Below are 13704 nucleotides of genomic sequence, written 5' to 3'. Positions count from 1 at the left end.
TTCAAATGTGCTATCTCTGAAGATCATGTTATTCCATGTTCTTGACTAATTTCTGACATTTTTGACAAACTCTAACATGGACGAATAATGCAAACCAAATCAGTTCACTCGGAAATCAGGTCAGGTCGAATTGCTCAGTCCGTTTCGCGAACCAATTCAGTCAATTCATTGAAAAGAATCGGATTCGTTTACTAAACCACATCAATATTTTTTTTCTTAATTTCTACGAATAATGAAGAACAGCAAGTTTTTGTGACATGTAATAGAGTGAAAATTAATATATATTTGCTTTAAAATGATAGGCCTACACCAGACGGTGTGTATATGCCTACCTACAGTATGTCTTGTCTATTATTTGGGAACTCAATCCACAACATTTGAAAAGGTATATTTATGGGAAATTCATTCATTCGTTCATTTGTTTTATATATTTATTTATTGTTTTGCCCCTAACTTGCTGTATTCCACTTCTGGACTTCTCATAAATGGTGTTTTCCTGGTAAATATTTTAATCTTAAATGCATTCACTGTGCTACTACTAACTAGCCAAATCTGGCCCCTGCTTTTGACAAACGAAAGGGAGACTCTCAGACTGGTTAGTGGTCAGTTTCCGCTCTTGCTGATAGAATAACAGAGGTCAGAAGCCGTGACCCTGACCTTTCTGGAAATCTCATAATGAGAATGAGGCTGGGTAAAGAGTCCAACGTTCCTCTATCATACCCTTCTGATAATCCAATAATGAAAGCCACTTTTGTTTTATACTAATTGCTGTAAGTGAAAGTAGAGCATGATTTTACTATACCCTACAATTTACGTCAAGATCTTTGTATGATAAGATGTCATCCAGGTAAAAGATAATACTTAGCATGCAAAGTTCATTTCCTTCACCCTATGCTGTAATAAAACCATAAAAAAGATGACCAAGCCAAAGTGGAAAACTTAAACATACAACTAGACCTAGAGCTTGATTACTTTTCTTTCCATCAGCCACCCCACACAGTCGCCAATGAAATGTCCATTATTCATTTCACAAGGCCCAGTTTAAGATAAATGTTGAAAATAACAATGGAGGTCCTACATTTTAGGGGAGAATAATATTTATTTCAGGACACACTGTCTCAGCCATCTAAGACGTGGTACGTAAAAGCTGGTCACGTAAACAGAAAGTGTAAATATTCCAAAAGTGTGAGTGAGAAGCACTAAGCAGAAAGATGTTTCCATGCACTCTATCTATCACTCCATCAAACACCACTGCCTTTATTGTGTCATCTGGCCAGGATCATTCTCCCCATCCTCACAAAGTGCTATCAGACTGACAATGTTGTTGAACAGTCTAAGAGAGAACATATGAACAGCTACATAAACATTCATGAAAGTACACATTCACAAGCACCGAAATGAAAATGTCCATAATGTATAAAGTTTGCATGCCTTTTAAATCCAAATATGGGTGTTCCTTGATGGAACTTTTTGAAAACTAGAAAAAAAATATTACCTTTTCCAAAGTACAGTATCATTCAAAAATTTGTGGTTAGTAGATTTAAAAAAATAAAAAATTATTTGTATTCAGTGAGGACCCATTGAAATGACCAAAAGAGAAAGTAAAGACATTTAAAATGTTACAAAATGTTTTTATTTCAAATGAATATGACAAGTTTTTATGAGGCGATGACAAGGTTAGGCGTAGGGGATCTCATTTTTGATTAAACGAAACAAAATAACAATAACCAGTGTGAGAAACAAAGGAAACCATGTGTACTTGAACACAAACAACACAACGAACTTAGGGCAATAATGCAAACACAGGAAACACAGGAAATAATGCAATAAAAACTAAATGTTTATGAAAACGGAAGAAAAAAATCAGCATATTAGATTTCTTAAAGCAGTGTTGTATACATTATTTAAAATTAAAAATATCATTTGAATTGACCTTTTTTTATGGCAGAGTAGAAATTTCATAATTTGTGCACTTTAAAAAAAAAAAGAAATCTTTTACAAGTCAGGATTGCTTTAAAAAAAACTAGGGGACAGTTTAATTGAGGAATCTCTCATTTACTCTTATATATCTCTCATGTGGATGAATATAAAATCAAATTCATTCTATGACCACCATTGAAGATGTGCAAAAATGTCATATTGCAGCTTTCTTGAGAAAAACAAAGCAACCCTCTGTCCAGTCGCATGTTGACTTTGCACAACAATATTATTTTTGGATCAACATTAGTACGTCATTATTTCCGAGAGACATTTGATTTCTGTAAAATCATCTGCCAGCAATGTTCTGTTTCAGCATTGTCCAGCTGTGTGCCTTTTGAAGATGCGCAGCATTGATCTTTCATAAATACTTTGTGTATTTCAAATCCTTATACAGACTTTCTTCATGATGAAGAAAATGCTAAACATAATGATCATCATTATTGTTTAGTAATATTTTTAAAAATCTCACATGATATATGGCCCAATTGCAAACCGCCAAAAAAAAAATCAGATTCAAATGAATAAGTCCGAGTCAGAGACTGTCAAGATCCAAGAAGCTGCACTGAAAGCACATGGGCTTTCTTATTAAGGACATAATCTGTTCAACCACATTCTTGTCAGGCTGGACTCACGTCTATTGCATTGGTGAACTGTAATATGAGAGGTGGCAACAAGCTTAAGTAATTGGATTTGTACTGAGTGTCAGACAATAGATAGTCATCTCTGCAACAGCCATCTGACCCTTTGTTCCTGGTTTCAGGCGTGATTTAGAGGCCCATAACTGCCTGGTTTGATCCCAGTCAAGGATGAAAAAGGGGGCAAGCAGGCAGAGTGGGACCGGAAAAGTCTAGTTCAATCTGATGACCCGTATACATCTCGGGTCTCCAGTCGAATTTGGGCTCCCCAAAGGTTTGCGGCTCACTTGTGTGGCCATTACTCAAATCACATTAGCCTTGGGGCAGCTTTACAAACACAGATTCTGCTCTGTGGATATGCTGATATGAAAAAAGTCATAAAAAAAACACAGGAACATCTCATTTATTTATATAACTGTTATATTCATATCATTTATACATGATATATTTATACAAAAATAAACATATGTATTGTCAGCAAAAACCAGGATTTCTTAATGTTACAATACGAATGCTATACTTCAGATCTACAGCTTCAACAACTTTTGATGAGACAATAGCAGAGTGAACATGATATGCTCTATAATCTATGACTATTATTACTAATCTATAGTTGCTTTTAAGCGCCATCCAAAGTGGCAGGTCAGGACTCTCTAACAAAGGCAGTGGTTTAAATCCCACAAACCTGTCTGATTTTCAAAAGAAGGGCTTTGGCATCCCAGATGAAATGTGAATGTGGATATCAAAATGGGTGAAACCCTTTGAGGGGAAAGCGCTCAAGTTTTGAGGTCTAAATAGTCTAATTAACCCTTATTACACAGAGTGGCTATTTGAATGCAGTGAGTAACTCGAGACCTCTCATGGGGGTCAGAATCTTTTAAAGGCACAGTGGCCGGTACAAAAGGTCCAGCGCACCTTTAATCTTGAACCTCACCGACAGGAAATATCAGCCTGGCATCTTGCCCTCAACTTGCTATGGATCTCCTATGTGGCCACACACATTAGTGAGGGCTGTGATTCTGCTGTCATTAAAAAAATGAAGGTGAAGAAAAATATTTAACCAGAGTGTATTTTATTTTAAAGTGTATTGTATATTGTACATGCATGTAAATTGGCTCTATGTAAAACTTATTTCTCAAATCCCAGTTTAATGTGGGTAGAAGTGTAAGTGCAAGTGAAAAGTGTAAACAAGACCGTATGCGCCAGAGAAACGAGTGCACAGCCATCTTTACACATTGGTGCTCCCGTTTTTGCGGTAGCTCTGTTTATTCCTTTGGCATCGCTGTCGAAGAGTAATTAGCTGGTGAAGTGGATTAACTTAATGTAGAGTTAACAAAGTAATCATGAGCATTGTAATGTCTGTAGAGGATTTCATGACAAATGTCAGTAGACCAGGAAGTTCTTAAAATAAGCGGTTCATTCATACATCCATACGATTTTACCTTTATGCTGTGGAAATACAAACCGGAAGACAGAATAACCCAAGTATAACGGGGCGGGGCTTCATAAGGTCTACACTGTACAGTATATAAACTCTACTACAGTATATACCCTATGACTCATTCAAAGCAGAAACATTTACTCACCCATTAGTGTGAGTTTGGGGCAAAGGCTATCTGTTTGACTGACCAATGTCAGACAAGCAGAGTACTAGCAACACAACATTTTATAAACATCACATTTAAACCCACACCAGTGATTCTATTAAGGATTAATGTTAACATATATATTTTTAAAAGCTTGTATTTCCTTTTATTTAATTTTCTTTCTGTGGTATTGGTTAGTCTACACAGAGAGAGACCCTCACCCGTCTTTCAGCATCAAGATTAATAGACACCCAACACTGTGACTAAAAAGCCATTTGATTGACATGTAGAAATGCACTTTTCCTACTAGGGTTGCTTATCAGTAGCTTTCATTCTACAATCCTGCCTGTTTCACATACTACAGTGGTTGTAAAATGATGTGGTGAAATAACCCACTAGTTACTGATTACCTATGTCTCACGCATGTGACTGTTTGCTCTAAGGTCTGTGGTATGACCTGTAGCATGATCTGTAATGTTAGATATATCTACAAGAATAGAAGATATCTGGCAGATACTCAAGCCTTGATTTGCTTTATATAACCTGTCTGCAATGATTTGCCCCATGCCCACAAGAGGGCAGCAAGCATGGGGGCAATTACTGTAACTCAAGCTTACTGTATGTGGATGCACGCACCATGCATGCCTCAGGGATGTCTAACTCACAGAGGCATCAATGCTACATGACCATTGAAAGAATCTTTTAAAATACTGAATGTTGACATTATGAGGTGAATGACCCTTTTTGTGTCAATATTACCACACTGATAACTTGTATTACTTTCTGAGTATCTAAATGAGCATTCCATAATTCTGAAAAACAGCAGGCATATCTGTGACCTCTGTCAGCAAGACCTCTTTTTTAGATACTGATGCATTTATTGTTATTGCTATAAAATATATTGATCCAGAGAAAGACCCACAGAATTAGACAAACAGACAGATAGACAGACAGACAGATAGACGGATAGATAGATAGATAGACAGACAGACAGATAGACGGATAGATAGACAGATAGACGGATAGATAGATAGATAGATAGATAGATAGATAGATAGATAGATAGATAGATAGATAGATAGATAGATAGATAGATAGATAGATAGATAGATAGATAGATGGATGGTTTACAGTTAAATATATAAAGAATATGCATTGCCTGAATATAAAACTTGTATCTTCATTAATAAGATATCTTGGGTTTTATAACATTTTACAGTACAATTGTAGCAGTTGATGTCATTCCCTGGAAAGCAAACCCACAGCTCTGATGTCGCTTGTGAAAACGAATTATGACAATTTTATGACAAATTTTGTCTTTAATTTTATTCTTATGGCAAAATTATGAAAAATTATTTTCCTGTTATAATAATATAGGAATATTAAATAATTAATTATACAATTTAAAATACTTTTCACCATTTATGGTTAGGTAACATACAGTTAAGTATGTATGTAGTATAAGTAGGCCTATGTTAAGTATGTATGTAGTAGCCTATGTAGTTAATATGTAGTATATTAATTAGAGTGGTATTTTGCATTCCTTTCCATTTTAAAAGTGTTTTGCAGTGTAAGAACATGCGGTTAGCCCTCTGTAAGTCTCACAGATAAACCCGTCATCACGGGGCTGGGGGACACGGGCGGGGCTTTCTTACAAGCCACACCCTTTAACTTTTGAATATTAAAATTACACATGTATTTGCCACCCCCATTAACTGAACTTGGAGTATTGAATGCGCAGTCAGTCAGTCGCGGACAAACGCTCTCATGGCTTCTGTGTAATGTATCCCCGCCGCTGAAAGAGAGAAGCAGAATAAGAAAGATAAGAATTTCATATACGCTTGGATAATAGGAGGCACTTTCCTACACATTGGAAAATAGTCTTCTGAAAGAAATAAAGTTGTTCTCCACCCGTGCATGTTAAATCGGGGAGTACATTAGAGCCGTGAGGCGGCTAGAACTTCTGAGTCTCAACGCAACACCAACAAGAAGGCATGATTGTGCGACGGAGTTCAGTATTTTCTGCTTTTTACCTTCATGCCTTTTTGTTATGCTTGCCGACGAAGGTGAGTCCGTTTTAAATCATTAAAAAAAACAATCTTTGCGTTGTGTAGGCTATATAAATATATATAAAGTTATATATTTAGAAAACAGTATAGACTATTGTATGTCTGATATAAAAAAAGAAGAAAAAAAAAACTGGACCCGCAGCACAAAAGCTATTTTTCAATTTGACATTGACAGATTGGCAGACAATTTGCAAACAGTTTTTGCTGTTGTAGCCTATAAAACGAGACAAATTTGATCTCACTGTACGTTATAAACATGGATTTAAAGTGTGTTCTTCTCAACAGGTGTCTGACGCATCGGGGCACTTCGAGCTGGAAATCTTATCGATGCAGAACGCGAACGGTGAGCTGCAGAACGGCTCGTGCTGTGGCGGCGCGAGGAACCCGGTGGATCGCAAATGCACGCGGGACGAATGTGATACATATTTTAAAGTTTGTCTGAAGGAATATCAATCGCGAGTTTCCGCGGCAGGGGCTTGCAGTTTCGGAACTGGATCTACGCCCGTTATCGGTGGGAATAAATTTTCGACCAAGGGAACGCGGAGTGAAAAGTCAAGGATTGTTTTACCCTTCAGTTTTGCGTGGCCGGTGAGTAGACGTCCCTCCTTTCTCATTTCATGGCGATTTCTAGTATTTGACTAGCGTATTTAATGAAATCAGAGTGTTATGATGACGCAACGTTGATTATACAGTACATCATAGCAATGTTTCTATCCACGTGTGCTGTTATCCCTCGAGTATATAGCTGCTCGTTTTAGTCGTGTGCATGTGCACTGTAATCAACAACAACAACCCTCTAAAATCGAGAACCTAAGTTTAATCACGGCATTGCATTTTCAAGGGTGGTGCCAAAGTTCATTACAGTTATTTGAATATATTTACTGATAAAGAAAGTCGAGTTGAATGTTAAAATACAATTTAAATGTTAAATAAATGAAAAAAAGATGTTTTGGGTTATAAAACATTTATAAATGTCTTGATTAGCACTTGTTGACATTGGCTTGCAGTAAATTCACTCCTCATGATGATGATGATCATCAGTGGCTCCTAAATGTTGTTTCTGGCAGTCAACTAACTTGGTAAATAAATATGTCAAATAAACTGTTAGCTTGCACCTACTCAACCTCTTAACTTGTGTCACTGCATTAGAATGCAAATAAAAGAAGATTTGTTTGGTGTGAAGCACATGATCTGAAGCTCCATAAAGGAGAGATTTACCAATGTTTGTCTTGCTGCTCTAAAGAATTTATGAGTTGACCGTGATCTCTTGAAATGGTAGTCATCTGTTTAAGGGGCTTTTATAACCTGTGTTATCAAGCTTGGGATATTATCTGAAGGGGATTTGCAGTAAACCTATGTGTTATGATATGCACCAGACTAGTATAATAGAATCCCTACTGTAGTATGTAGTGTGATGTCTGCCAATGTAAGGGTCACATAGGCCGTATCAACTAAAAAAATTGTGGGCCTGTGGACCCCTGGGGGTCCCTGATCTTACTCCAAGGGGCCAATAGAGAATGTAAGGTAGATAAAACAGAGAACTTGGAAAATTCTAGCCTAACTATTTTCTAATGATCTGTTAATCATTAAATAATATAGGCTATGTCTGAGAAAATCTAGCTATTTTTATACTCAGGGTCACAAGGTTGTCTGAGAGTCTGGTTGGGGATCGTAAAACTTAAAAAACCTTGGAGTACTGTGACCTTAAACTGCTTATATTGGTAACAATGCCTTAGTTGGAGTTATTTTAGTGGTATTAATCTATATAGTTTTTCAGGAATGCCCTCTCAGAAATAGCTTACTGGAGATATACACATGGTTCCCACGGTCCTGGAAAACACGAAAGTGTCAGGGAATATGATTTTAAGGCCTGTAAAAGTTATGTAAATGAGTCAGATCTTAAAAGTCATGGAACAGTTGTGAAAATACACTGTTCAGAAAGTGTGGGAACCTTGTATTCATGTTCATTTGTCAGGAGCTCTTGACTGTGGGGAAGTTGAACTGTCCTTTCGCACGTTCTGTTGGCATGTGCCTTCGTGCACCTGCTTGCTTGATGATGTCATTGTTAATACATTCTCAGTGGGGTCAAAAAGATTAAAAATAAAATCAAAGGACAAACTGTCGATCTGACAAAGCGAACGTGTCCCTGTTTGAACTGTTCACCCAGTGAGCTGCCCACCTGTCCAGTATGTGAACTAGACATCCAATGGGAATGTGTTGATCATATAATACTTCAGCTATTTTTGTGATGTGCACTTCTAAAGCATACTGCAAATGGTTTCTTTTAATCATCCAAATTATGATTAAATCTAAAATGACGTTATAGCACATTTCAGTCAGTCACTAATTATTTTTTCGGTTGGCAGCTGGGGATAGTTGAAGTTTAGGCTTTGTGTCAGTCACGGCTGACTGGAGACTAGGTATGGCACCTTTTAACTTTGCAACCCTTGGTAATTACTCTCAGCAAGTTCCCAGACTCAACAGCCAAATATCGTCGCCAAACGTTAAATGTTTCATTTACAGAAATGCCACCCATTTATTTTGCACCTTTTACTGCATTTGATTGCCCTGTACTTTTAGTTTTAGAGAGGGGTATAGAGTAAAAGAGAGCGAGGGTTTTAGGCATGGCCCACCCAGACAGAGCCAGCTTCAGAGAACATGAAACAGGGGGTGACAATAGCCGGGCCAAACTGGCTACAGGGAGGATTACTGTGCATAATGGAGCCCGTCCAGGAATAATGCCGGTCCAGGGCAAGCAACAGGAAGCTGCGCTCGACTCAGCAGTGATGAGATCGGCTCCTAGACAAACCCGCCCCAACCCTGACCTTACTTCTCATACTGGCCATTTCAGCAAATTACAGCACTGCTCTCTGGCCCCGTGGCCCTGAATGCACCTGGGGGCCTGTCTGCTCAGCATGAGCCAAAAAACTGGTTCACCAACAAATTGGATAATTCCTTTTTTCCTGTCCCATCTTCCATTCATTTTAATGGTCTGTGAACCAGTTCCCTTTCCCAAAAGCCAAACTAGTATTTAATGCATTTCAAAGTAAATACAAAAGCAATCCAAACCACATTTTAAAGTTTCATTTTGCTTTTCTGAGTGCGTTTTCGTATGCTTTTCTGACCAGATTCTCTCAATTTGTCTTATGCCATTGTACTGCGAAAGATGATTTATCAAATTTAAAACAAAGATTATTGGTGTTGTGTTTTACAAGAAAATACTATTTTAGTCTTTATACTTCAAAATTTCTCATTTAATTCAATGCACTACTTGCTCATTCTTTGTAATTATGAGTGAAAATTGTTTCTACACCATGTTTTTGGTGTGTGTAAAAATGCAGGTGAACTGTCCGAGAGCCTGAGGGAAAGCACTACCAATAGCTATGTGATAATGACATGTTTGCTTTTACACTTAAGCACACATCACTCAAGCCATAGAGCGGGGAAATGCATCGTTTGTCTTTTTTCTCACCCTGGTTAAGGTCTTAAATTAGGTATTGTTAGGCCATTCTAATGTTCTGTTTAGCTAACTTTACTCCCACACCTCACACATGACTTACTCATGATGTTACCAGGAAACATTTTGTTTTATTGAGATATCTAGTCTTAAATACTCACCTTTCGAACTATATCTGATAGCTGATGTGCCGTTTGATCCGATTCTCTTCTCAGTCCCTGCCTGTGATCACCTTCGTGAGTGACAGGAGATTAGATGGCTGCCAGTAGCGCTTGTGTGCACACAGGTGACTGACAGACCTGTTATCAGGGAAGCCTGTCTCATTTTCCACGCCAGAGAGAGCAGTGAAAGATTGCTAAAAGCTTTCCCTGCAAGCCCCCCTTATCTCTGGCCACCACTCCTGATAGGAATCACCTGGAAAAAAAGTCTTCCTTCTGTGATTGCACCCTCTGAGAGGCAAAAAAGGGTGTCTACCTTCTTGGTGATAATCTAGTTGTCCGAGCTGCTAATGTATCCCTGTTGACTTTGATTGATTGGAATCTGGCGGAGTATATCCGGAGACATTGTTGAGACCATTTGTCACTCTCCATGTCAGCCCCTTCTCATTAACAATCACACTTTTACCAGGGGAGACATCACTCGACAGATTCCCACAGCAAGTGGGTGTGATAAAAGCAAAAAAAACGCAACATACTAGGAGCCTGAGCCGTTTATGGAAGCCAAAAAACATCAAATATCAGAGATCAGGGGGGTTGTGAGCAAGTGTAGACCTTTATCAGATGTAGGCCCAGAGCGATAAGACAAATACAATGTAAAGTTTGGGAGACTGGTGCCGGGGATAGTTAGAGTTCAACGATGACACTGAGGTCAGTGACGATCATGGGAAAAATGAACCTGGCGGCAGCAGGCATTTAGAGCTGATAACCATATTGTGAGTTATGGAGTGAGATCCATTGCGGCCCCTTTCCCTTCTTCTGACCCCAAAACTGCACTATTGTTATGTGATTGTTTTTCATTCATTTAGCCTGTTTATTTCTTAATTTCTCCAATTTTATCTCTTATTTTTGATGCTGTGGCATCAGCAGCCATTTACCTTGCAGCTTCAACATTCAAATACTTGGCATTGTTTTCTGTTAGCTGAATGCAGCGCGCTTTCAGAAACCCTCCATCTTCCCCAGCTCCACCTGTATAGATCTGCTGCAGGGGTTATTTCATGTATGTAACATCTCTTACATGCTCACAGCAGCATGTCTGTGAATGTATTGGCAGTAGAAAGTCTCTGTACTTGCAGAGTCTATTCCGCCAAGACCAAATACATTAACATTGCCACATCCATTACCATGCCAATCTCGTTGACAGTTGTCAGGACAGAACTACATATAGACAGGTAAAACAATCGCTTAGGTTACTAAGTCCATAACTTTTTTTAGTCACTGTGTCTGTGATGTTTCCCCTGGTCTTATGGGAGGTTGTTCTAGCTCATGCCCGGGCATGTCCGTAATATACAGCAGCGGGCACTTCAAAGGACAGGGCAGTTGAAATCAATGAGCTGTGCGCTTGGTATACATAAACTGGCAATATTTGACAATTTAATAGGGGCTGTGAATCAACAGCATGTTTGTGTTCACAATGCGGTCAAGTATGGAGAAGGAGAGGAAGGACAAGGTGTATCTCAACACAACAGCTTGCAGAGGTGACACAGCTTGCATCAAATGAACTGATATTTGCACGTAAACATGGCATCTGTAAAAGATTTGTGATGGCTGAGTAGTTGGTTAGTGAGTTTGAGTACTTAATTTTGGTATTGAGTATTTGGTATTTTTAACGCTTTTTAACGGTTCTTTAATTTGTGTCCTGTGCTTTAGCACAGTGAAATCTTAGAGAAGTTGTATCTTTTAATTCATGCACTTGAAGCACCGCTGCTATTACTGCGGTTACATGCAGATGGATGTCCTTGGCTGTTGCATCTTTACTTAAAAAAAATAAAAATATTTGGAGTTTATTAAGCATCTCAACCGGAACCTTTTAGGGATGCACAATATCGGCATTAGTGATGCACGATATTGAATTTTTGCCCATATCCGATATACCGATATCTTTCATCTCATTTTGGCCAATAGCTGATACCTATACCAATATATATTTCTTTTTTCCTTAGTCTGGAAAATTCCTTTGTTTGTTTCATTATGCAGAATGTATTTTTTTAATACAGGTAACAGATTCTAAGGAGAGGTTCTCCTTACAAAAAAGTTATTTTTATAATGAGAGTACATATGAAAATAACAATAATACAATCAATCATTGCTGCTTTTTTTCAGACAGATGTGGTTGTAAGCTAAACATATTATTTGTGAATTTAACATTTGGAGATGGGCAACAGCAATGCAATCGTTAACACATGAAGCACGAGTAGATTAACCTCAGTTGAAGGATGCCACCTTTAGCCTCAGATAAAAATACTACAATTCTTTTAGAGCTCCTTGGATTCAAGTTATTTTCATCATCCAGTTGAAAAATCACTAGCACTCCTTGATCACATGTGAGTTATTGCAGGCGCACCATCAACACATGTTATCGGGTGGCAAACCAGAATATTTTTTTTATATCAGGCCGATGATTACATTTTAAGTCTTTATTAGTCGATTCCGATGACGTTACTAAAATATTGTGAATCCCTAATCAGCACCAGAATTGTTGTGTGACATTAATATTAGATATTCAATAATATTCAGATATTCAATTGTTAGTTTTACTGTTTAGTTTTACATTTAGATGTGTAAATTCATGTACAGCATTTAAAATGATTGATTTCAGCTTTTAGTGTTTTGATTTTTAAAATAGTATAGAATTTGAATATTATTGGCCATTTATCAGTTATTGGCTACAATTTTGATAGCTATTGGTGCATCTCAAGTACCACTTGACATTTTCCACTTAAGGGGTTACTTTGTTTTGGCTCGATGGTTATCTTGATATTCTTCAGGTCATCGAGATCATGACTCGATTGATTTGATGATTGTACAGTGAGAGGTGTTGCGCGTTGGTTTGTTTCAATGGTCTGGCGTGAGGAACTCTGGGTCCGTCGTTGCTGCAAATGGACAATGAGAACCTTGGTGATGTTGGAAATTCCGTAGTGCCTCGTCAAGAGTACGAGAGTGTGAATCTGACAAGTGGGTGCCAGAAAAGAGACGCTTCAATTCTGGCACAGACACGTTCACACACACGCTCGTTTTCTCTCATATACTTCTGTTTTTTTCCGTTCAACTTCTAACACTGAAATCTAGATATGGACGCACATTTTATTCTCTCAGGCGGAGTAATCTCTCTCCGTGACTCTTGTTACCTGATACCGGTGAGAGCCATGATGACCTTAAGTCAGACAAAGCGTTTCAGAAGTGCTGAAATGTAGCCAAGCCCTCCAGAGATCTCGGCCTGCATTGGAGTCATGCTAAAAGCAGCGCACCCCCCGCAACTCCCTCAGATCCTCACGCCGCATTCCTCTCCGTGGGGAAAAAGAGGAACAAAACGCAGCACACAAAAGACCTGAAAGAGAGAAGTGAAAGGGGATTTTTGTGGGTTTTTCAAAGAAAAAAAGTCCACTTTCAACTTGCTATTTTCTTCTCCTTCTTGTAACTCTTTCTGTCAGATATGTGAGGTAACTAAGCAGAATGGACACTAGTGGGAATGTGTTAGTATGTATGCCCTTTACTGTAAAGCATTCTGTGGAAGGAATAACGCAAATCATTTTTTAAATCTTATTATTATTATTTTTATACCTATCTTGGTTGAACCAAGGAAGTCTATAATACCTGGAGAAAACCATTCCTTTTACTCAACTGGTACAGAAGAGAAGCCTACAATTTAAATTTGCACTATTGTAATTTGACTAATCACATGGTTTCAGCGACTGGCAGAAAAATACATCGTCATGACATTGCTGATTTGCTGATGGCACCACAAAAACATGCACAGTTCCA

The 13704-nt window shown here is 38.2% G+C and overlaps 1 protein-coding gene across 1 annotated transcript in view; it reads left to right on the top strand.

Moving 5' to 3' along the window:
• Nucleotides 1–5908: 5908 nt before the first annotated feature.
• jag1b (jagged canonical Notch ligand 1b) overlaps nt 5909–13704 on the top strand; it is a 32352-nt gene continuing 24556 nt past the window's right edge. The window contains exons 1-2 of the mRNA XM_077236555.1: nt 5909–6267; nt 6556–6858. Of these exons, the coding sequence (XP_077092670.1) occupies nt 6196–6267; nt 6556–6858 (375 nt within the window). The 5' untranslated portion in view covers nt 5909–6195. The remainder of the gene's footprint in view (nt 6268–6555; nt 6859–13704) is intronic.

Source organism: Siphateles boraxobius, unplaced genomic scaffold, assembly GCF_051911475.1.
Source record: "Siphateles boraxobius isolate OS27281-9 unplaced genomic scaffold, OSU_SipBor_1 20, whole genome shotgun sequence".
Taxonomy (NCBI): domain Eukaryota; kingdom Metazoa; phylum Chordata; class Actinopteri; order Cypriniformes; family Leuciscidae; genus Siphateles; species Siphateles boraxobius.
This window is presented reverse-complemented; position numbering and strand designations above follow the sequence as displayed.